General features: G+C 36.7%; 1 protein-coding gene and 1 long non-coding RNA gene across 2 annotated transcripts in view; one reads left to right on the forward strand and one right to left on the reverse strand.

Annotated features, from left to right (window-relative positions):
* LOC126511512 (uncharacterized) overlaps positions 1 to 24,393 on the reverse strand; it is an 840,891-nt gene that overhangs the window by 365,973 nt on the left and 450,525 nt on the right. The window contains exon 2 of the long non-coding RNA XR_007594709.1: positions 24,220 to 24,385. This is a non-coding gene — a long non-coding RNA (uncharacterized lncRNA). The remainder of the gene's footprint in view (positions 1 to 24,219; positions 24,386 to 24,393) is intronic.
* The window catches only part of Meox2 (mesenchyme homeobox 2), a 54,838-nt gene that overhangs the window by 21,050 nt on the left and 9,395 nt on the right, over positions 1 to 24,393 (forward strand). The window contains exon 2 of the mRNA XM_050158668.1: positions 23,471 to 23,643. Coding sequence (XP_050014625.1) covers positions 23,471 to 23,643 — 173 coding nt within the window. The remainder of the gene's footprint in view (positions 1 to 23,470; positions 23,644 to 24,393) is intronic.

Below are 24,393 nucleotides of genomic sequence, written 5' to 3' on the forward strand. Positions count from 1 at the left end.
CACCCCTTTCCTTCTAATTCCAGGGGTAATGGATGTCAGGCTGAAATAAAGGAGGTAACATAGCATACATTCAGCTACTTAGAGACATACTTTATTTAATATCATCGTCATCATTATTACTTGATTTTCTTTTGACTTGACTCTGCTGTAAAGGTATTAGTTTTGTTTGCTAGAGATTATAGAAATACGCAGATGACGGCAGTGTTTTCTCATCACCCCAGTCCCTCACTATCCACTGCAAAAGAACTTTATCTTGCTGTGTAGAAATACAGCAGTGATTTCAAGCTTAGTGTAGGCTGGGATCTTGTGATATTAGCTTCTCTCAGGAAAAGATCCTTTTGTGGCTACAGAACAAACCTGATAGTTATTGTACTGTAGAGGTATTCTTTGTAACCAAATGCAGTTGTCTGTGTTTGCCTGACTATAAATAGAAAAAAACATCAAGACGGCCAAACTTAGGTGACTTTTCTATGGCATTCACTACTTCTGTTTAGAAATGCTGTTGCTCATCTGGGTCATCGCATCTCTTCTGTTTATTCCAAAGCTTCCTTCCTACGTATAAAGAAAATGCAGTAGTGACCGTAACACTACTTATCATTCATTGAGTGCTCACCACTGTTCAAGCCAGGGTGTGCACTTTCCTGGTGACAGGTTGGAGTTATCAGGCTAGGGCATTATTTTGCTCTCCTACTCCAGTGATGCATTTGATAACATGAGAGACTAAAGATTATCAATGTTTGTAGGTGAGATGAGTGGTACCAAGGAGAAAAAGAGACTATCACATTGTTGTGGGGCAGTCACCACCAGCAAAGAACTATGTGGTTCAGTCAAAGCAGGAAAAGATTGAAAGGTGTGGGTAAAGCGTGACTGGGATAAGGTTTTATCGCTTCTTCTTTGGGCACACATCTGCAGGCCTGACCTGACTTAAAACACTGAACTACGGCATATTCATCCCCGATTGCCCAAACACACATTCTTCTGTTTGTTTTTCCCCCAGATCTCATTCTCATCACTCTTTATGTTTTGAGTTCTAACTGTAGGAGCCTATGGCTTTTCAAAGCTTATTTGGAACCCTATATACTTCTAGATTTTGTTCTTGTCAAGTATTTCCTTGTCTGGAATACTTTTCTGCACACTCATAGGTTCAGCACACTCTTTAAGACTCAACCCCAGAGGCATCTCATACCAGAAGCCGTCTGAATCTCATGAGAGAGGTGCTCGTTCATTCTTTCAAGGGTCACGGGATGTGATGGAGATCGTGAATGCCATTCTACATGAAAGTGACTTATCCACCTCTGTCTTCTGAGCTGGATCACCATGACAGAACATTTAGTTCCTTATATTTAGGGCAGTGATTGAGAAATAGTTTTTATGCTAATATTTGTAAGACAAACATGAAATAAGTAACTGAATAATTTTGGAAAGAGAATTAAATATATATAGTGACTGGAACTTATGGAAGTAACTTAAATTATTTACTTTCTAGTGTTTCAATTATTTGTACAAAAATTAGACACCCTCTTGAATATAAAAGATATAAATTCATGTGCACTTGTACAAGTTATAAGTTTATTTCATTTTACCCTACTATCAATCCTTACACTGACAATAAATATGTAAAATTTCTTTCAAAGTCAACCCCAGTATTATGGTTTCTACACCCTTCATATGTATTTAAAGGACCTTGTGAAGGCAAAGATATTATAAACTGGAGGCATAATGGTATGAAAACAGTGATGGGATGTTCCTGTCTTTATCATGCTGATAGACAAAAAAGTCTGTGATTTCTTATTAATAGTAATATTCACAATCAATTTGACGTAGCCATGCAGAGATATATTAGATGTAACAAAAAAGCAAAACTGAAATTTTCAGGAAATATTCATGCATTCAAATAATAAGGACAAAAGTGGAAATGAGAACAGAAAACAAAGAATAATGAAAGCCATGCTTCTGCTCCTGCATACTGGTACTAACACCGTGTTAATGTACCCAAGAGTTACAGATATGCAGACTTGATTAGAACATGGATCAGTCACTTGATGTGTGGAAGAAAAATACTTTAGATAGAGTGGCGTTCAAGTTGACATTTAAAAGGCAGGAACCATACATGAATGAGCGGTACCTAGGCTGCAGATTGTTGGAGATGCTATGGCTGAGCAGTTTAAAGCCCTAGGTTTAGAGTACAGGCGCAACGCTTGTTACAACACACGCCCAGTCTTCTTTTCAGTTTTCATTTCTATTCAATAAGCTTGTTTTCTTACATGTTAACTGAAAGGGAAATAAAGTGGCTGTATTTAAGTGATATCGATTTCAGAATAAACAGTATCACCAGAGACAAAAAGAACATTCTATGATGATGAAAGATCCAACTCTCAAGAAAATGTAACTAATTCAAACTAAATCAAACTAGAACTTCCAAGAATGCCAAATCAGACTGAGAGAATTTAAGAAAGTGGATAGATACATAACTAAAACAAAGGTTTTCAGAGACCTTTTCCTCAATAATGACAAACCATCTTAACTAAATATCGGAAAAGTTATGAAAAAGGGGTACTATACACAAATAGGTTATGGATATTCAGCCTAAAAGAAAAATCAATAAAATTGACAATAGAAAATAGTAGGTAATATAATTGCAAAAAAAAGTTAGGGTTCACTAATACAATGGGTACTTCACAAAAATAATCAATGGAAGAAATGGAATCTCAAATTTCATAGGAAGCAGCAGGACTCCGTATCTTACAGACAGCACAAAGACAAAGAAACACTGTGAGCACTTTAGAAAGGGACATGTCAAAAGCAGGTACAACTAATCAAATTCTATTAAAAACACACGTGCTACAAGTCGTCTAAAATAAAAAAAGTCAAACTAAGCAACTGTCAATCTATCAAGAAAGTTGAATTTGTGATTTAGGAAACTCCAAATGAGATATTAACAAAACGGACAGAGTTCCACTTGGGGATTCCATTAAACTTAAGAAGGTTTGGATGGTTGTACATCACCTATTGAGAGAGAATTATTTCCAAACCACTTTATGAAAATAGGATTACGAGAGAGAGAGAGAGAGAGAGAGAGAGAGAGAGAGAGAAACAACATCAGTTTTACAGAAAAGAAAAAAAAGTAAAACATTAACAAGTAGAGCTAATATCTGAGAATAATATTATATAATGAGGGATTGCTAAATGATTCAGTATTTAGACATCAACAGGATGTGCTGCATTGAAGTAACTGTCACAATTGTACCAATAAAGGAGAACAGTTCCTTGACAAGTTCCAGAAAACTGACAATGTAAGGGAACCCCCTTAACCTGTGAGGATTGCTTCCAGGAGTCCTAGAGCTGGCATGAGGGACGGAAGACTCAATGCGCCCCTACACAGAGTAGTAAGTACCTTCTCCTTGGGAGAATTTCTTTAACAATGGGATGTATTTACCTGACTGAGAACAAAATAAGGTTGTTTACATTGAGTTTACCAAAAATAAAGCAATTCATAGACAGTGTTTCTATACTCCACACTTTTAAAATGTGCAATTAATGTAGCAAGAGTGCTCAGAATATATGAGCAATTTAAGAGTAGTTTTACACTTTGTAACATGATTTTAAACAAGCATCCTAAAAATGCCCTACAATATAGCATAATGTAGTCATAGCAAGTTCATTCATCAACTCTTTTAAATGGTAAAATTCTTTTTCCTAAAGTGTATATACACTATATATTTGAGACTGGAACTTTCTGCAGTTAATGATGGAATACAAAACATCATGGTTGAATCTCGCAGATACGAAAAGAATGCAGATATTTTTAAAAGCCACAACATCCATAATTTCTTTCAAATATGTTATTAAATATTGCAGTACATTTACATAAGCTTTATCTTACTGGCTAGATTTTACACTTCTGGAAGAGGCAATGGCAGTATCAGAGGAGAAAGGAAGCCATCAGTCTTTACACAGCTGTGCATTCAGCAAGCTACAATGCTCACCAGCAAGGCAACATAAATTCCCTGGTATCAGAGCGGCATGAATAGCGTGGCAGTAACCAACAACTTTTGGATTGGATGTAAGGCCTGATCCACTTATGAGAACCCAACTTGCAACTGTTATGAGGGCCAGGAACCTGTGGCTTGACCTGCTGTGGGCCCCAGGGGACAATCTACTGCTGTGACTCTTATCAATGGACGTAGCATTAAATAGACTTCTAATGACTTATCTTTATCCCATAGATTAGTGCATCTCTTGCACCATCAGAGGAGCTTCTCTTTCACAGCAGATGATGATTAACAAGGGACTCACACCTGATCAGAGGCTGCGTAATACTTAGCCCTAATGGGATCTGCATAGCACACCTCCTCCTTTCAGTGCTCAGGGATCAGTATGGAAGGGGCGACATGAATATTGTCAGGGCCAGAGAGGGGAATAGCTATCACAACAAAACAGTGTTTTCCAGACACCAGATGGTAGCCGCACATAGGAAATCACAACAGATGGCTGCAATAGCACACATCAGAGCAGTGGAAGCTCGAGGGAGAAGACACAGCCTGAAATCCCAGCACAGGTGGGGAGGCTCTTAGGAACCTGAGAAGCTGATGATAAATGACGGCTGTGGGGTGGAGGAGAGCTACCTGTTACAAGGGTGTCATTCGTAGTGGGAGGAACACACCATGGGTTGGCTACACCCAAGGATACAGAGCCAACATTAATTGCACTGACTCAATGGATTTTAAAATGAAGCACACAAAAATTGAAGTCTATGGAATTAGGGGTGGGTCCTGTAAGGTTTTAGGGTTGTAATGTGATTGAAATTTAATGTATTATATTCTTAAAGAATTAAGGAAAATGTGGACTCAGTGGACTAGGTGACGTGTATAGGCTTAGCCATTGGCGTCAGTTTTACACTGCTTAGAACTCTCTTTCCTCCTTCTTTCTTCCAACCCTTCCTCCTTCCTTCCTTCCTTCCTTCCTTCCTTCCTTCCTTCCTTCCTTCCTTCCTTCCTTCCTCCCTTCTTTCCTTCCCTTTTTCCTTCCCCTCTTCCTCCCTCTTCCTTCTCTCTCTCTCTCTCTCTTTCTTTCTTTCTTTCTTTCTTTCTTTCTCTCTTTTTTTCTTTCGTTCATTCCAATATCTCAATATCTGGACACAAGCTTTATACCCTCCTGCCTCCATATCTTAGTTTGGGGTTCATGTATATGCCATACACTTGGCCTGCAATCTTTCACTTTTAAATGTGTCACTCAATATGTTTTCTACAAAAGCAGATAATAAATATTCACAATTTCTTAATTATGGGATAATTTTCTGTACTGTCTTAGCACTGATCTAATTACCTGGTTCTGTTTCAGAACCATTAGCACTCTATACCATTAATTTCACTCACCATGAAAAACATGTCCCTATGGTGTCTTTGGGGACCTTTTGCTGTGTATTTGTATATATTGTGATCAAAGTTTGTTTATACCTACAGTGAAGACTGCAATAATGTTATCTTTTTTTCTTGTGTTAAACAAAACTACTCTGCTTGCCACCAAAAAAATCTTTTGACCAACCACATGAGTTTTAAAATTTTGTTGTTCATTCTTTGCATGAGCTACGGTGGTTACCAAAGTAGACAACCTTCTCTGTAAATGCTTTAGACAGAAAAAAAATTCTCAGAAAATTTTTATAGCAGTAGTAGGGGAAAACCTATCATATTTAATTTATAAATAGCAATATTATAAATTCAAATGGTGTTCAGTCAGATTTCCATTAGTGTGGCAAAGTACATAAAGTATATAACTTATAAAGCAGAAAGGCTTGTTTCAGCTCTAGAGTTCTTAGTTGTCATTTCAGGATAGCTTGGCCTGATTGCCTTTGTGTTTGTGGGAGATCAGAATATCAAGGTGGAAGCACATGATAGAGAAGCCATGTTTATCTCAAGGTCTCTTTATTTCCTACAAGAGTACAACCCAGTTATCTAACTCAACCAGAGTACCATAGGGAGTAGATGAACCCATATACTAGATAATCTTCTTGGAGGAGGTATGGCACATAGGAAGCACTCAGTAAAGATGATGCTAATAAAAGTTCCTTTATAGAAGATGGAATTGTATCCAGCAAAAGTCTTGGGGTTCAGTTGATAAGGCCACTGTCTTTTGCATACATGATGTTTGTTAAACTACAAGAAAAAAGACAAAAGATAAGGTAAAAACCAATGGCCAGTGCCTAGAACACAAGGTAAGAAGTGAATTGGATTTAGAAAGCATTGCAATAATGCCATCAAAAAATGGGTTCCCATTTTCTTATTTTTCAAAGAAAATTTGCATGGAAAATTGACACTAAGAGGTTCTGATCAAAGGGGAAAAGGAGGATAGACTCAATGAGATTGTAAACGGGAAGCTTAGGATAGTATTTGGAAGGCTGGGAAAGAAGGTTCATGTGATTTTTGTGAAGAGAAAATTGAATGCATCACACACTGAATTGCAAAGGATGAAAAAGCCTCCAGGTGGGCGTTTCCAGTGGGAGATGGTTAGGGCAGGGATGTGGGCATCCTTTCTTACCCAACTACTGTTCGTCAACAACCTTGGAACTGAACGTTTGGAGCTACATAGCAACCAACTTTGAGAAATCAGAATGAATTGCATGATGGTTAACATATGTAGATGCAGCTCTATGTTTATCTCTGCTTTGTGATGAGGAGGGAAGAGCTCTGCCTTACTAATTCAGGAATGTCAAACCATGCTGGAGGCCTGCTGAGTGCTGTGACCTACTACTCACTATGGCCCCAGTTCCTTAGGTCAGTCTCTAAATTTGTACCTGCACTAACCTCCAGGCTGCCATGAAGTAGCATCTAAACATACCTCGGTACTCCCCTCAGTCTGCGGATCACTGAAGGAGTCGTATGACATTAACCTTTCCTCACGGCATGACCTTTGTCATGCCTACTTGTACGTCATCCCCAGGCCTGTCTTCCTGTTCTCAAGAGTCAGCTCATAATTCAAAGTTCTGCTTTTATTCTGCTGTCACCTGGAAAAGTCTTCCATCTTTTAGGGATTCTCCCTACTCCCTCGTTTTAAGAACCATCACAAATACACATAATTTATCCATGATTCTTTCTGCTGCCTTTCAATTTTCATTTTTTTTACATTTCATGGGATTATATTACAACTACATCATTTCCCTCCTTTTCTTACCTCTACTCCTATGTGTCAGTCCTTTGCTCTCAAATTCATAATCTCTTTTTCTTTAATTGTTAATATGTGTGTGTGTGTGTATTCCAAATTATACCAATACTACAGGTCACAAGCTGCTTGATCTGTATGATCTACCTGTTTGTTTTCAAGTCTAGCCAACATTCCTTAGTTGCCTATAGTCCCTAGTCTAAGATGGAGGCCTCCTGAGCTTCCGGGTCTTGTTTAGGCAGCCTTGTTGGTGAGACTTTATGGGTACAACTTCTCTGATATTTCTAGGAAACACATTCTTACAGCTAACTTCTTGATCTCTTACATTCTTTCTGCTTTCTCTTCCAAAAAGATCCAGGAGATCAACTGCAGGAGATTTGTGTATATCAATTGGTATTGGTATCAGTTGTGGCTCTTTGTAATGGTCTCTATCACAAACGGAAGATTCCGTGATGACAGGAAAAATACTACACTTATCCAGCTAGAATCTGGAGAGGGACATGAAGCTTTTAGCTTTTGTTTGGAGATAGGGTTTCATGCAAACCTCATTTGCCTTGAACTTACTATTTAGCTTAAGGTAGCCTTGAACTTCTGACCCTCTTGCCTCTAGCTTCCAGATGCTGGGATTACAGATATGCACCTCCATAGTTTATTTATTTTGTGCTGGGATTCAAGCGCAGAGCCTAGTTCATGCTAGTAGGGCATTCTTCCAATTGGACTGTATTTTCTGTCATCATGAAGTCTTTCAGAAATCCTTGATTTATGTGAAGTTTTTGCTGCTTTGATCATATATGTTTGTTTTATCAGCTACTACATATATTATTTGATTTCTAAAGCTATTATTGTGTTTACTTTTATCTCTTGCCTTTGCCCAGAGCAGTACTTTTAGAAACCCCATTGCTAAGTGGATGCTATGTTGTTGTTTCCTGAGGATTAACATAAAGCTTTGCTTTTTAATTCAATGAATATTTGTTGAGTGCTTATTCATCTTGAAAATTATGACCTGTGTAAGATTTAGAAATTGTGGAAAACTTCACAGCTTACAGAGAGCTCCATATTTTAAAGGGAAAAGTAAGGGAAACAGAGGAGGAAGTAGAGGAGTAATGGCCAGAGAGCTGCAGGCGATCCTTTTGAATCCAGGTCTAGGATATCTTAGCTTCCGAACAACTTAATTTCATGTAAATCGGCCCTGATTAATCATTTATAGAGTGCAACATTTCTGCTCCTATTTTATAGCCGTGCTGGCAAGTGGGTGCCAGAGGAAGAGGGAATTCCCTGGGTAACTAGACTCCCAGCCCAAGCCTCTTCACTTCCTCTGGGTGATTAATTATGCCTCACATAGGTCTATCACAAAGAAGCCTTGATTCAGACCCCAAGCTCCGGAGTGTGACTGTTGGAACATTTCTGTTACATCCTAGGTCACTGAAAGTTTTCTCAAAACTGGTTCCTATTTCTGGCAGTAACTCTTCAGTTCTGGAACTTTAATTCCAGCCAAAATAAACTATTGTCTCAGGTCTGTATTTTTCCTGAAGCACCATGGCATTTTTATGGAATGTGGAGACAGTTTTATGTAAGACTTTAATGACGACAATAAAGGACCCAGATCCTATTCTCTGGCCATCTACTATCCTTTCCTCTGGACCCAGCAATGACTTCAGCACTTCGAAAAGAAGCATCCTCATCCCCATGCTTCCAGACAGTCCCTTGTTTATCCACTGCATCAGACCATTCTCATTTTTTATTTTGTTTGGTTTGGTTTGGTTCCTCAGCAGCAGCAGCAAAATAAATAAATAAAATTTAAAAAGTTATTCTCTACTAGCAACTGGCTCTATTTCTAAGAGAGAAAGGTGCCACTTTCCCACGTTTCTATCCTCCATGTTTAAAATCATCTTTAATTCATTTTAATAAAATTTTGATTTTAAGGAGCTGTGTTGTGGTCGTAAATGCATCATATTTTGCTACCTAAGAGGAGTAAATGCTGTTTATGCCTAGAAGAGTTGTTTCTTTTCTCACTTTTCAACAAGTGTGTATTTAATATGGAGAAAAGCGTGCCAGCAAGGATGAGTTTGATTGCTATGGAATTGTTTCTAGCTTCATTGGATTAATAAGATTAACAACTTAATATCCAACATTTTAAAGTCCGGATTTCCCTACTCAGTGAGCCAGTAACTCAAGTTCTTCTGACACTATTACATTTCTGTTATTTAATTTTTGTTTTATGCACACTTGAAAGCATGCCCTATAAACTAAGAAATTAAAAATATGAAAGATTTCTGAAGTCAATTCCTTATAGGAAAATGGTCTAAGGTATGTGTGATAATCTTAAAAAAATTATTTTAAAGGACTTATTGTTCCACTAATTATCTTTTAAAGTGAGAAATTACATTGTAGCACATTTGGAAGGATGAGAGTAATTAAATTTTTCATGATTTATTGTTGACTTTCACAAATAATGACAATGTTTAAGCCACAGAACATTGCCACAAACAAGCAATAACCATTCTAGAAGCTTGACTTTCATGTGCCGTAAAATTGAGTTTTGCCTTTCTACATTTTAGAGCCTAGATCACACCCCTCAGAATGTCTGTTCACACATTAGTTGGCCTAGGGAAAATAAATCATGTACATGGCACAACAAAGAAACTGAATAATTATAGTAGGCTCTTATATAATGCAAGCAAATTGTTCATGCTGGCTGAGCAAATCTATATGAATAATTCTTAAGCTCTATGTTTATGAGCATCTCTTACTAAGAGGCAAGGCATGAAGACTTTCCTCGGGCACCATGATAATGAGTTCATGAGGCAAACAGATTATGGGCAATTGAGCTATGACAGTGTTCTTCCAACATCCATGTTCAAAGTTTGAGTAACACAAAGTGGTGGGAACTATTGTGTGACTGCCTTACAACAGAAAATGCAAAACTGTTGCAGAATAATACTCATCAATTCTATTAGCCTAAAAACGGGACACAATGATTCCTTACTGAATTATTGAAACATCTAAATCAAATATTATTCTAATGGTCAAGTGTTACTTTTCAACATCATACAATGTTTAAACTTAATCTGCGGTTTAATAAATTGTGTATATTTGTAGTATTGATTTTCAAAATGTAACATCTTTGATATGATCTTATTTATTCTTTGGATAATGCTTTTATATATATGTATATTGATTACATATTGTTTCGTGTGTTGACATGATATTTCAGAAATGTCAGAATAGTTCATGGCAGCATGACGTGAGTAAGGCTGGCACACTTCAAATGAAAGAAGCGGCGGAAGCTCCGCGAATGCCTCTACAATTTCTATATTCTGATTCTTACTCTTTCGCTGTTTAAACTTCTAATCCAAGGGATGTCCTCAAATTTGTGAGATGATGGTCATTATGAATTCTAGAACAATTCCTTTCCATTGTATAAAAGCATCTTGCCTCCTCATACGTACTATTTTAATAAAGTAGTCTTTTATAACTAATATATGCTAGAGAACATATAAACTGATAACAAGCATAAAAGTAAGTTGAATTATGATATTGCCAGAAAACAAAATTTTAACATCATAGATTTTAGTAAATTTTGACATATTTTATCAGACAAGTTGAAAGCACTTTCTACTTGTTACAAAAGAGGTTCCTCAATTAATAAATGAGATCTTCTGAAATTAAGACACTTCTATAAAGCAAAGGACACACTAGACAAGGCAAAAGATCTCCATAGACCCCACATCAAAGGGCTGATCTCCAAAATATACAAAAGAAATCAAGAAATTGGTCATCAAAAGAAAAAATAATCCAATAAAAATTGGAGTACAGACCTAAACAGAGAACTCTCAACAGAAGAATCTAAAATGACTGAAAGACATTTAAGGAAAAGCTCAGCATCTTTACCCATCAGAGAAAAGCAAATGAAAACAACTCTGAGATTCCATCTTACACCTGTAAGAAGGGCCAAGATCAGAAACATTGATGACAACTTATGTTGGAGAGGATGTCAGGTAAAGGGAACACTCCTCCATTGCTGGTGGGAGTTCAAGCTTGTTCATTCTTTTTGGATGTCAGTATGGCAATTTCTCAGAAAATTTGGAAATAACCTACCTCAAGAACCAGCAATACCACTTTTGGTTATATAACCAAAGGATGCTCAATAGTACCACAAGGACATGTGCTCAACTATGTTCATAGCAGCTTTGTTTGTCATAGCCAGAACCGGAACATAACCTAAATGCCCCTCAACCAAAGAATGAATAAGGAAAATATGGTACATTTACACAATGGAGTACAGCAGAAAAATTAATGACATTTTGAAAGTTGTAGGCAAATGGATGGAGCTAGAAAACACCATATTGAATGAAGTAACCCAGACTCAGAAAGACAAATATCATATGTACTCACTTATAAATGGTTTTAGACATAAAGCAAAGTAAACCAGGCTACAATTCACAATCCCAGAGAACCTAGACAACAATGAGGACCCTAAGAGACATATACATGGATCTAATCTACATGGGAAGTACAAATAGTGAAGATTTCCTGAATAAACTGGGAGCATGGAGACCATTGGAGAGGGTAGAAGGGGATTGGAGAAAAATATGTAGCTCAATAAAAATAATAAAAAATAGAGTTCATAGTCCACATAAACTGCATATCTCAGAGTGGAAGAAACAAGATGTGTCTGTGTGTGTATGTGTGTGTGTGTACACATATATGTTTGAGTGTATGTGTGTGTAAGAGAAATAATGGAGAACATCAATTATGGTTTATAGTGAAAAACAATTGTATTCTGCAAAAAATGTCAAAATAATATCAAAATGTTTCAAAATAGAGTTTTATATACATTTCCAAGGAAACTGGTGAACTACAGTCAAATATGTCATATTGTTTTCTATTGAAACTACTATAAGGTGATCAAAGAACCAGCAATCCTAGACTAATAAACTTTTGGCAGAAAAGAAAATTAGATGCCAAATCTGCTACCATCTTGATATTAATTCCTTCCACTACAAGAGTGGGCATTAGGGTTTATTATTGTTGTTTACTGTATTAATTAGAGCATTTACCATAAAACATTTTAGGTTTGAACATTTCATGACAAGAACCAACTTCCCAAAGAATCCCTTTGATCTTAGAGGCATAGATCTGTAAAACATGAAGGATTCCTTGCTGTGCTACAAGCACATATTTAAGGTGCATGCTATGAAATATTATATATTTCTCAGAAATAATATTGTATGCTATCTTATGACAATTGTCTCTAGTTTTTTTTTTTTTTTAAATTTTAACCGTACTTGCTAGAGGTGAATCACTTGAATGTTTGAAATAAGTAGTCCAGTACCCATTTATTAAAAAATACCTTGGGAAGCACTTTCTTTGTTGATAGCCCTCAATAAATTCAGAGATTATATTACCTCAAGATAAACTGTGATACCTTAAATAAATCCAACATACAAATATTTGAGGCAAAAATAATTTTAATATCTATCTTAATAGGAAATAGTTGCATCTATGGGCAGCTGAAATTATGATTTATTTTTCCTGGTGAGAGATCATAATATTTAAAGACCAAAGAGTGATTCTTTTCTTGACAATAACTATTTCATGATTTTATAGGACAAAAAAAAACAGAAAAATATTCATATGTGGGCAATTGCTAAACACTGCAACAACCTAGGGTGATTGCATTTCATATCTTGCATAAGTATTAAAAAAGGTCTTTCCCAATTATGTATAACAGTTCTTAGCATTGTTCTCCACACTGGCAGAAGCACCATTATTGTGATTTCACCTGCTCCTTGAAAATTGATTGTTGGTCAACAGAGCAATAAAGATGGCTTGTAAGTGTGAAGAATGTCATCAGTCTAGCTATCACTGTGTAGAACTGTTTAGCCACTACACTCCTTCCTGAGGGAGATCCTTACTCGTTATCATTTGATCTTATATACTTTCATTCCTAGATGGCTACAGATAATTTTAAGACCATTTCTGTATGCTAGTATTTGGCTTGTGAAATAGTTCAATGCCGAGTTCTGGGTATAGTTAGTGGAGATCTAGGAACAAGTAGTTTGACTCTTGGGACTTGTGAAGACCAGCTGTCCTAAGTCTAGCTGACTGGTTTGGAATTCCTTACGGTGAACAAATGCCAAATTACTCAAGTCAGACAGAGCATGGCCACTTCACCTGCACATAACAAAATAGGATTCATTTCAAGTTATGTTTAAGTGATTCTGATATTGTGTATGTAATTGATAACCAGAAAATTTGATCTGTTTTATGTATCTGGGCACTGAAAGAGAATGACCTTGACTGAACAAATGAGACCCATTTTTTAAAAGCAGTATATTTCAATATTCAGTATATGCACACATATTTATATGCACCCCACAAAACAGATCTTTAAATTTTAATTTAATTTACTTTTAGAATAAAAATATGCCACACAGGCTAAAAATTCAACAATTCGTGTTTTGATTTTTTGGCACTCCTCTTTAATAGTAAAGTATAAAAATTATGCAATATATCACTTGCAAAAACCACTAACTGTCTCAAAGAAAATTTAATTACTCCTTTTGGACTCGTAAATAGTTTCTTAAAGCAGCCACATTTTAAAAAGGCACAGTCAGAAAAAGGGCTAGAAAATAAATCATCACCTTTCCAAAATCATCTCCATATTTAATGACAAATGATACATTTGTCCTTAACTAAACGTAGATATGAAAAAAGAGGCAATTCAAACAAAATTGATGAATCCAATTGAGTTGGCAGTAGAATTTTAGTTAATCAAATCTCACAGACCGGCAGTCAAGCTTAATGTCATTAGTTATTGGTCCACAACACTGAATGGATACCATGTGTCATATATATGTACTTTATATATTTCAATTTTTCTATTTACAACAGTCACTTATGTGCTTTGTTGATGGAGAAATTTAATTTTAAGTGACTTAACTGGCCTACAAGACCACACAGGTAGCAAGTATCAACTGAGAATTTCCATCTGAAATCTACATGCTTCAAAGTCTCTACTTTTTTCTCTATATCATGCCTCCATCCTCAATATGTGAATTTTGGAAGCAAACATATGCAACTCATACCATGTCAATGTTAATAATAATTATGCTTAAACACTGTCATATTGGACAAATATTTATTAAAGTGGTTTTTTGATAATTGGAAATTATTTGAAGATAAGTAGAGGATACATTTACACTTAAGATAAAATGCATTAAGATGTACATCATATATGATGTGTAAGAAAGTTATATTCTAGCAAGAAATCACATATCCTTTATATGTAAGAGCTCATATATTAAATTCAGTGAAGGTGTGTAGACAGAAGTTTCTATCCTGCCCAGTCCCACAGCCATTCAGTTCAGAAACACAGAGAGGCTGATATTAATTATAAACTCTTTAGCCTACTAACTAGCTCTTACAACTTAAATTAGCACATAATCGTTATCCATGTTTAGCTTGGTACTTTATTTTAGTAAAGCATTCTCATCTTGCTTTTTCTACATCTGACTGGTGACTGCCTTTCTTTGTCCCAGAATTCTCTTAGTCTGGTGACTCTGAATATACTTCCTTCCTGGCTACTGGCCAGTCAGCATTTTATTAAGCAAATATAAGTGACAAGTATTTACAGTGTACAAGAGCATTGTCCCACAGCGAAGGTGTTTGTATATAATGCCTCCTTCGTAAGTCACAGTGTGATAGAATACTGATTGCTATTATATGTGCATTTCAAATTATATTAGACAATAACTTCTTCATATATGTACAGCATTCAATAATCTTATAGAATATTCATACCTGATTCTGGGTGGATTATAATATAAATATCCCAGCTCCCCTAATGATAAAGGTCTTGGAGAGATTAGGTATACAAGGAACATATATAAATAATAAAGACAATATACAGCAAGCCAATAGCCAACATCAAACTAAATGGAGAGAAATTCAACACGAAAACCAAGAACAAGACACGGCTGTCCACTCTCTCCATATCTATTCAATATAGTACTTAATGTTCTAGATACAACAATAAAACAACAAAAGGAGATCAAGGGAATACAAATTGGAAATAAAGGAGTACAACTATTCACAGATGATATGATGGTATAGATAAGTGACCAAAAATTTCTACCGGGAAACTCCCACAGCTGATAAATACATCCAGTAATGTAGCAGGATGCAAAATTAACTAAAAAATTAGTAGCCCTTCTATATACTAATGATAATTGGACTGAGAAAGAGATAAGATAACACCCTTTACAATAGCCACACATAATATATTTGGGGTAATTTTAACCAAACAAGTAAAAGATCTGTATGACAAAAACTTTAAGTCTTTGAGAATGAAATTGAAGAAGATATCAGAAAAAGGAAAACTCTCCCATGCTCTTGGATGAGTAGGATCAAAATAACAAAAATGGCAATCCTACCAAAAGCAATCTACAGATTTAGTACAATCCCCATCCAAATCCCAACATAATTCTTCACAGACCTTGGAAGAAGAACATTCAACTTCATATGGAGAAATTAGAAAAAAACAGGATAGCTAAAACAATCCTATATAGGAAAGGAATTTCTAGATGTATCACCACCCCTGACCTTAAGCTCTACTATAGAGCTATAGTAATAAAAATAGCTTGGTATTGGCATAAATATAAGCATATGGATCAATAGAATGAATCCAATTGAAGATCCTGACATAAATGTACACGCCTATGAACACCTGATTTTTGACAAAGAGGCCAAAATTATGCAATGCAAAAATAAAAACCCAAAGAAAGCATATTCAACAAATGCTACTGGCATAAGCGGATGTTGACATGTAGAAGGATGCAAATTGATCCGTATCTGTCCTTATGCATAAAACTCAAGTCCAAGTAGATCAAAGACTTCAACATAAATACAGTTATACTGAACCTAGTAGAAAAGAAAGTGGGAAGTATCTTAAAATGCGTTGGTCCAAGTGACTACTTCCTGAATATAACACCAATAGTACAGACATTGAAATTAAAAATTAATTAATGAGACCTCCTGAAAATGAAAAGTTTCTGTAAGGCAGAGGACAGACTATTTACTTATCAAAATAAGACAGTCTTATTTTGTTAATAAGACAAAATTGCAGACTATAGAACGGTAAAAGTTCTTTATCAGCCCCACATCTAACAGAGGGCTGTGTTGTAAGGAGGCCAGTTGTTTATTTCAGGCTGCTCAGCCCAAAATAACCACACAGAAACTGTATTAATGAAACCACTGCTTGACCTATTAGCTCTAGTTTCTTTTTGGCTAGCTCTTACATATTAACTTAACCCATTTCTATTAATATGTGTATCACCACATGGCTGTGGCTTACTGAGTAAAGTTCCATCCAGTGTTTGTTTCTGGCAGGGCTACATGGCTTCTCTCTGACTCTTTCTTCTTCCTCCAAGCATTCAGTTTAGTTTTCCACACCTGCCTATATTCTGCCCTGTACAGGCCTAAGACAGTTTCTTTATTAACAAACGATATTCACAGCATACAGGTGTGAATCACACATAAGGAATGATCTTCAAAATAGATAAAGAAACATCCAAATAGCAAATAATCTAATTTAAAAATGGAGTACAGATCTAAGCAGAGACCTCTAAACCAAAGAATCTCATACTTAAATAATTGTTAAACATCCTTAGTCATCAGGAAAATGCAAAACAAAATATCTCTGAGATAGTATCTTACACCTGTCAGAATGACTAAGATCAAAAGCACTTATGGCAGCTTTTGGAGAGGATGTGGAGTAAGGGGAACATTTCTCCATTGCTTGTGGGAGTACAAACATGTAGAGCTGCTTTGGAAATCAATGTGGCAATTTCTCAGAAAAAAAATTAATCAATCTTTCCTAAGACCCAGAGATACCAATCTTGGGCATATACACAAAGAATGTTCAATCATAACACAAGAATATTTGCTCAACTATGTTCAAAGCAGCAATATTTGTAATAGCTAGAATGTTGAAAAAAAAAAACCTAGATGCTTCCCAAGAAAAGAATGGGTAAGGAAAATGTGGTACACTTATACAATGGAGTAGTTCTCAGCTGTATAAAACAATGACCTCATAAAATTTGCAGGGAAATTGATAGAACTAAAAAAGTTATTCTGGCTGAGGTCATCCAGACACAGAAAGACAAACATGATATGCACTCATTCATAAATTGATATCAGGAGTAAAATACAGGATAAACAACCTACAATCCTCAGCCCCAGAGAGGCTAGATAACAAAGAGGTTTCAAAGAGGGATACATAGCTTGCCCTAGGAAGGGAAAAGAGAAGAGATCTCCTGGGTAATCTAGGGGTGAGAGTGGGAGGAAGGTTGGAAGGGAACTGGAGGGAATGGATTGGGTTGGCTGGGAGCTAGAGGCATGTTAGGGACAGGGTGGAAGCAGAGAGTAATGAAAGAGATTTCTTGATGGGCAGTCCATTTCAGGGTTAAGGAGAAACCTGGTGCCAGGAAAACTCCCAGGAATCCACAAGAATGACCCCAGCTAAGACTCCTAGCAATAGTGGGGAGAGTGTCTTAACTGGCTTTCCCCTGTAATCAGATCATCACTACCCTCAGACAGCCTTTATCCAGCATCTGATGGAAGCGGATGCAAAGATCCACAGCCAAGCACTGGCTCAAGCTTTGGAAGTTCTTCTGAATAAAGGGAGGAGGGATGGACAAGTCAGGGTGGTCAAGATCATGACAGTCCACAGAGACAGCTGGCCTGAGCTCATGGGAGCACATGGACTCTGACAAACAGTTAAGGAGCCTGCATGGGACCTACTTAGGCTATTTACATGTGCATGACACTTATGTAGCTTGGCCTGTTTGTAGAGCTCCTAGCAGTGCAACCAGGACCAGTTCCTGGAATTTAGTTGGCTTCGGGAAACCTGTTACCTATGCTGGATTGCCTCTCCCAGCCTTTTTGCAGTGGGAGGAGCTTGGTCTTACCTCAACTTTTTGATCCATGCTTTCTTCAAATCCATGGGAGGCCTGCCTCTTTCTGAATGGAGATGGAGGAGGAATGGATGGGGAAGTGGGCAGATGGGAGTCAGGAAATGGGAGGAGAGGAGGGAGGGAAATCTGTGGTTAGTAGGTAAAATTAATGAAAAAAGTAGTGTAATAAATATTTTATTTAAATAAAGTAAAAATTTTTAAAAATTTACTTTTTTTGCACTTTTATAAGCTTAACTGGCCACATTTTAATCAAATCCAAGTTTATAGGCAGCATTGTGGGCCAAACCTGGGGGCTTATAAATACACAAATATTCTACCTTTGAGCTACACCCCTAGCTCCTGGTTTTATTTTCTTAAACATTTATACAATACATTTTGATCATGTTTTCTCCTTTCCCAACACTTCCCAGATCCTCTGCAACTCCTGTCCACCCCACTTTATTTTCTCATTTCTGTCTGTCTGTCTCTGTCTGTCTGTCTGTCTGTCTGTCTCTCTCTCTCTCTCTCTCACACACACACACACATACATGCATGCTCACACACAAACACATGAAGACAAAACAAGCAACGAAAATGGAAACAAATCAAAAACCCACAACAAAACACATATCAAGACAAACAAGCAAAAGACCAATAAGACAAGCAAATAACAAACAAAACCATCACCACAACCACCAACAAAAAACATGCCCAAACAAAGAAAAATTAAACAAAAAATCATGCAATTACCATTGAATTCATTTTGTGTTGGGAACTCTTCATGGACCTCCTGAGAATCCTTGGTATTCTGGGCATCCCTGGTATCCTGGGCATCCTGGATATCACTGGCATCCTTGGCATCTTGGACTATAGGTGGATGCTGCTCATTCATTTCCCAGCCACCATAACCAAATAATCACACAGAAACTATATTAATTACAGCACTATTTGGCCAATGTTTTAGACTTCTTCCTAGCTACCTCTTATAACTTAAATTAACCCTTTTCTATATCCTGTGTATCACCATGAGGCTGTGGCTTACTGGGTAAATTGATTTCCTAACTCATAGTTACGATCAAGTAGAATGATGGAATAATTACTTCTTTCAAATTGGCCAAAATTTCTTTGACTACCATCATCTTAAAATTACCAAAAATAAAAGGAAGAAGTAAGAATAAATATTGTATTATACTGCTTTGCTTTCCAGTGTATTTTAGGAATGCAAAGACCTGCCAAAGCAAGTCATTGCCTGCCCCAGAAAAGTAGCCATATATGAAGGGTCAGGGCTCAGGTGGATGTATTTCTGTAATGTAAATTTTGAATTTCTGGGTTTTCAAAAATTTCATACCTACTACATTTATCAAATTTGTGTCATTTTTAAATTTGTATTGTTTAGAAACTATTTTTCAATGTTACTTTTTTGCAACTTCTCTCTGTTTCTGTCTTCCAGATTCCCTAGAGAAACATTTGAACTTGACTTAATTCATTATTTTCTTTTGAGTATGAGAATTGATGAATTGATGTTGAAATATTTCTGGAAATCAGAAATATTTGTCATTCTAAAATAAAATCACTTCATTTCAGTATTTTATAGCCATAGCTAAATTATAGACTCTATGCTCACCATGTTTTATTATTTATCTTACATTCAATAGCATTCTGTACCATGGATGAGCATATTGATTCTACATATCTCTTGTCTTTAAGAAAAATGTCTTTTAGCTTCCTTTTGTTCTCAGAAAAATAAAATGTCACACTGGGAAAGTTCTAAACATTAGACAGAAATGATTCTTGGAGGGCAGCTTCAGTCCTTCACAGATGCAGGGCAGGCTTCTTCAATTAGCAAAGTCCCAAAATCTTCAATTAGACAAAGGATAGGGATTTGGGCCTGCCAAGAAACCTGAAGACATAAGACAACATGCCCTCAGCGCAGCAAGTATGCTAAGGTGCACCCATTGGTACACAAAAGTGTCTGAAACAAAACAAAACAAAACAAAACAAAACGAAAAGCAGTTGTACTATTTGATGCTGGGATCTATTGTGGAATTTTTGAGATTGTGTTTATGGTGGTACAGAAGAAATGAAGGCAGTTTGATTCTAGATCTCACCCCCCCACACACACACACACCACCACCACTTGGAAGAGGACGTGGAGAAGACAGAGTTTTGCCTTAGTTGAAACAGCTGTGAAACATTTGGAAGCTGAGGTGAAGTTTGCCAAAATCCTCATCCAAGCTTCCTACCCATTTTCCAGCAAAGAATAGGCGGTCAGGTGATAATAGTTGAGGATTTGGGTTTAGCAAGTGATAACTTTGTAAAGCATAAAGAAGTAATTTAAATTCAAGATTACTGGAAACGCAAGTTCAAAAGATGCTATTCTAAAAAGCATTTTTCTTTTTTATTGATTTTATTGAGCTCTACATTTTTCTCTGCACCCTCCCTTCCTCTCCCCTTCCTTTCAACCCTCTCCCATGGTCCCCATGCTCCCAATTTACTCAGGAGATCTTGTCTTTTTTTATTTCTCATGTAGATTAGATCCATGTATGTCTCTCTTAGAGTCCTCATTGTTGTCTAGGTTCTCTGGGATTGTGATTTGTAGACTGGTTTTCTTTGCTTTATGTTTTAAAACCACTTGCGAGTGAGTACATATGATATTTTTCTTTCTGGGTCTGGGTAAAGATTGGGAACATTGTGGATTAATAGGACACCAGTATCATATGTCCCACCATGAAAGTGTGCAGTAGATAAAGGGTCAATGGTGATACCTAACTCAGTTGCTATTCCTCTCCAAGAAGCGCATAGCTGCTCTTCATGTTAGCTTCAACTCAATGATTACTTCTGTGCTTGTTGAAAATGTAAGTGTGCAAACCTCACTTCATTTTGTTCAATGGACTTCCCTTCCTTACAGTTTTGCATAGGGATTGGTCATTCCATTAACTGTTTTTAGATCGAAATACTGCGTCATAGCGAGATTTTTGCTGAAATCCAGCCACTATCTGTACAAGCCTGGTGCTTTGCATCTCTTGCCACAATGATTGTCTGTATAAGCTTATCACATGTTTTGTTTGTATGCGAGGTATCTGTTAGATACTCTGGAATATTTCAAAAACTGGAGGAGAGCAATGTCAACGAAAGAAAAATAAATACCAGTTAATAGGTTTCTCTCAATGTGAATTTGTTCATTCATGCTTACTTACCAGAAGGTGTGAGCCATTAGTCATTCATACTGAACTAGATGAAGCATGACTCATTCAAGCTGAGCACCTCATGAGAAAAACTTGCTACTTCGCAGTCAGCTTTCATAGTTGCTTTTCTGAAGGGAAAGAAGAAAACATTGTCTACATACAAATAACCACAAGCCAAGATCTCGGTGAGAATGAGTGCAAGCTGGCAAAAATCTTGATTCATGTGAACCAAGATGGTCCTAGGAAGGACTTGAAGCTGAATATTCCATACTGTGACTTGAGTTTAATGTCTGCCAGAGTAGCCTAGGGAGCAAAAATGCTATTACCTGGAATAGCTCCATGCTACAACAGTGTGAGTGTTGTCAAATATGTAGTTTAAAACCAAGTGTGATGAACTCTTGGTTATACTTTGAGCCAGGTATGTTGGCATCATGTAAACATAACTACCTGTGAGCTGTCACCTACTAGAAACTCACCTAGGTCCTGTGATATCAGATCCTGCATAAGCAGACTGCATTTCATAAAAACATTCTTTAACCTGAATAGGGAAGCTGGCTGACCTTCACCAGCCAGGATGAGGATCCTAGTCAATATGGAAAGTAAATGACAACTTGGAAATGTGGTCATAAATGACAAGCAGTCAGAGAAACTTCCTATAGGACCATTAACATAAAAGGAGTAGCCAAGTGTGAAAAATGTAGGTGAGAAACCATTGCTATTGCAGCTGCTGTGAGAAAAAGCACATCTGGCCAGCTAAAATTTAAATAAGATTGAATCCAAAATTGGTTGCCTTAAATTTTCCTGGAGAGTGGGTTTTCATTTTGCAGGGACTTCTCTTACTAGCTAGATTCCCTTTAGGTTTATAGAAAGGAAAAGAACCAAAACAAAAGATACCTCATTAACAAGTACCACTGGACTCAAGGCAACTGCCACTGAAGAGATAATTTCTCAATCGTATTGTATTACATTTATGTAATTAAATAGCAATTAAGATATCATGCTTATATTTTTAATTAGTCATTATTATTCCTTCATCACTTTCCTGGACTTATGGGAGACCTCCTTGTACTGGAGAGCACAACACAAGTCATGTATAGATGGCAAACATCAAAGAGAAACCAGCAACGATATTCAGGAGAAGACTTGCATGATCTCTTGTTGATTATGTTGGTATTTCACTGAGGATAAGCGTGCCATGCATTTCTTGAGTTGGATTTGCCTGCTTTCCATGTCTACATGGTGACTGAAGACTAATTTTTCTATGATACGCAAATTCTTTGTTTTAGTTTATAGAAAACACTTTCAAGCCTACCTATCAGGGGTATTAAAAAGCTAAATAAAACATTCTGCATTCTGTTTTTTAATTCCCGAATAGAAACGTTGATTGCTATGTTCCAAATGACTGTTGTGATTTTACATGGTGCTGAAGATTTGATATGGATAGTTGAAGTTTGGTATGTACATAAGGTGCTTGCCATGCATGTACAATAAAAATGAAAACTTCTTGCATAAGTCATATGGACAGACTTTTGTTCACACATTTCCTATTGAACAAAGTAGCAGGCACTATAAGAGAAAACTATGGTTATTTGCATTAAGGAACTAAAATGAAAATAAAATGAACAGTCAATTCTGCAATACTCTTCATATGCTTTGTCTAAACTTTAACTGTTTTTAAAGATTTATTCCTTTTTATATTTGTGTGTGTGTATACACAGTCATTGCTTCTTTGAGGATTCCACATTCTCTCATACTTAGATCTTATGTACATGTAGAAATACAAATTTTATTTCTACAATTGTTTTCTGATGAGGGTCTGGTTTATTTTATTAGACCAATACCATTTTAGAAGTTAAAAACTGTATTTGGTGTTTATAGATGTGTTAAGAACTCTTCTAATTGAGTTCTCGGTTAGAAAACAGGAAGAGAGAAGACACACGCACACACACACACACACACACACAGAGAGAGAGAGAGAGAGAGAGAGAGAGAGAGAGAGAGAGAGAGAGAAAGAGAGAGCACCTATTTTACCCTATGGACATGGGATCAGTCTTACTGTCACTTTGTCTAGAAACACACTTGGAGAAGTAGGTATTCAATAACTGTGAATTGTATGATTTCACACATTTCCATGACTCTGCTAACACAATCTTCTTGCACTTTTCCCTCCAGACTCCCAGGAAGGAAATTACAAGTCAGAAGTGAACAGCAAACCTAGGAAGGAAAGGACAGCTTTTACCAAAGAGCAAATCAGAGAACTCGAGGCAGAATTTGCTCACCATAATTATTTGACCAGACTGAGAAGATACGAGATAGCAGTGAATCTAGATCTCACCGAAAGACAGGTAAAGTGGGCGTCATCGTGGCATGACCTTTTATATTGCTATGACTGAGAAATCTTCTTCTAACCTTTTTGTGTTAATCTGGATTTATGGTTTACAAATGCAATTGGAAGTCTCTACTATATGGTGATTAAACCTTTGATCAGCAAAATGATGAAATTGAGAAAAGAACAAATGATATTTGAATGAAAGGTGCTTTTGCTGAGTTTTTAATAAGAAATGTCTTATGATGGCAATATTCCTCTGTTTATTTTAAAAACACAGTTTGTTTTACATAATGTAGATAAATGGTAAAATATTTCCCATGTTTATATTCAAGCACTCCTTATCTGGTGTAATAAAAAATTAGCTGTTTGTACAGGTCTGTTGAAATAGGAGCGGCAGGGATGTGTCCCCGGCACCTGGCCGCCCGCATGGCTAGTTTATACCCAGAAATAATTACACGGAAACTGTATTCTTTCAAACATTGCCTGGCCTGGCTAGGTCCAGTTTCTTATTGGCTAGCTCTTACATATTGTTCTAACCCATTTCTAATATTCTGTGTAGCCCATGAGCTGGCTTACCAGAGAGGATCTTAACCTGCGTCTGTCTGGAGTGGGAGCATCATGGCGACTCACTCACTCAGCTTCTTTTTCCCAGCATTCTCCTCTGTCTACTCCGCCTACCTAATTTTCTGTCCTATGAGGGCCGAGGCAGTTTCTTTATTATTAACCAATGAAATCAACAGATAAGATACAAGACCCACCTCCATCA

The sequence above is a fragment of the Alexandromys fortis genome, unplaced genomic scaffold (assembly GCF_014885135.2).
Source record: "Alexandromys fortis isolate MF-2015 unplaced genomic scaffold, M_Fortis_MF-2015_v1.1 scaffold_101, whole genome shotgun sequence".
Classification (NCBI taxonomy): Eukaryota; Metazoa; Chordata; class Mammalia; order Rodentia; family Cricetidae; genus Alexandromys; species Alexandromys fortis.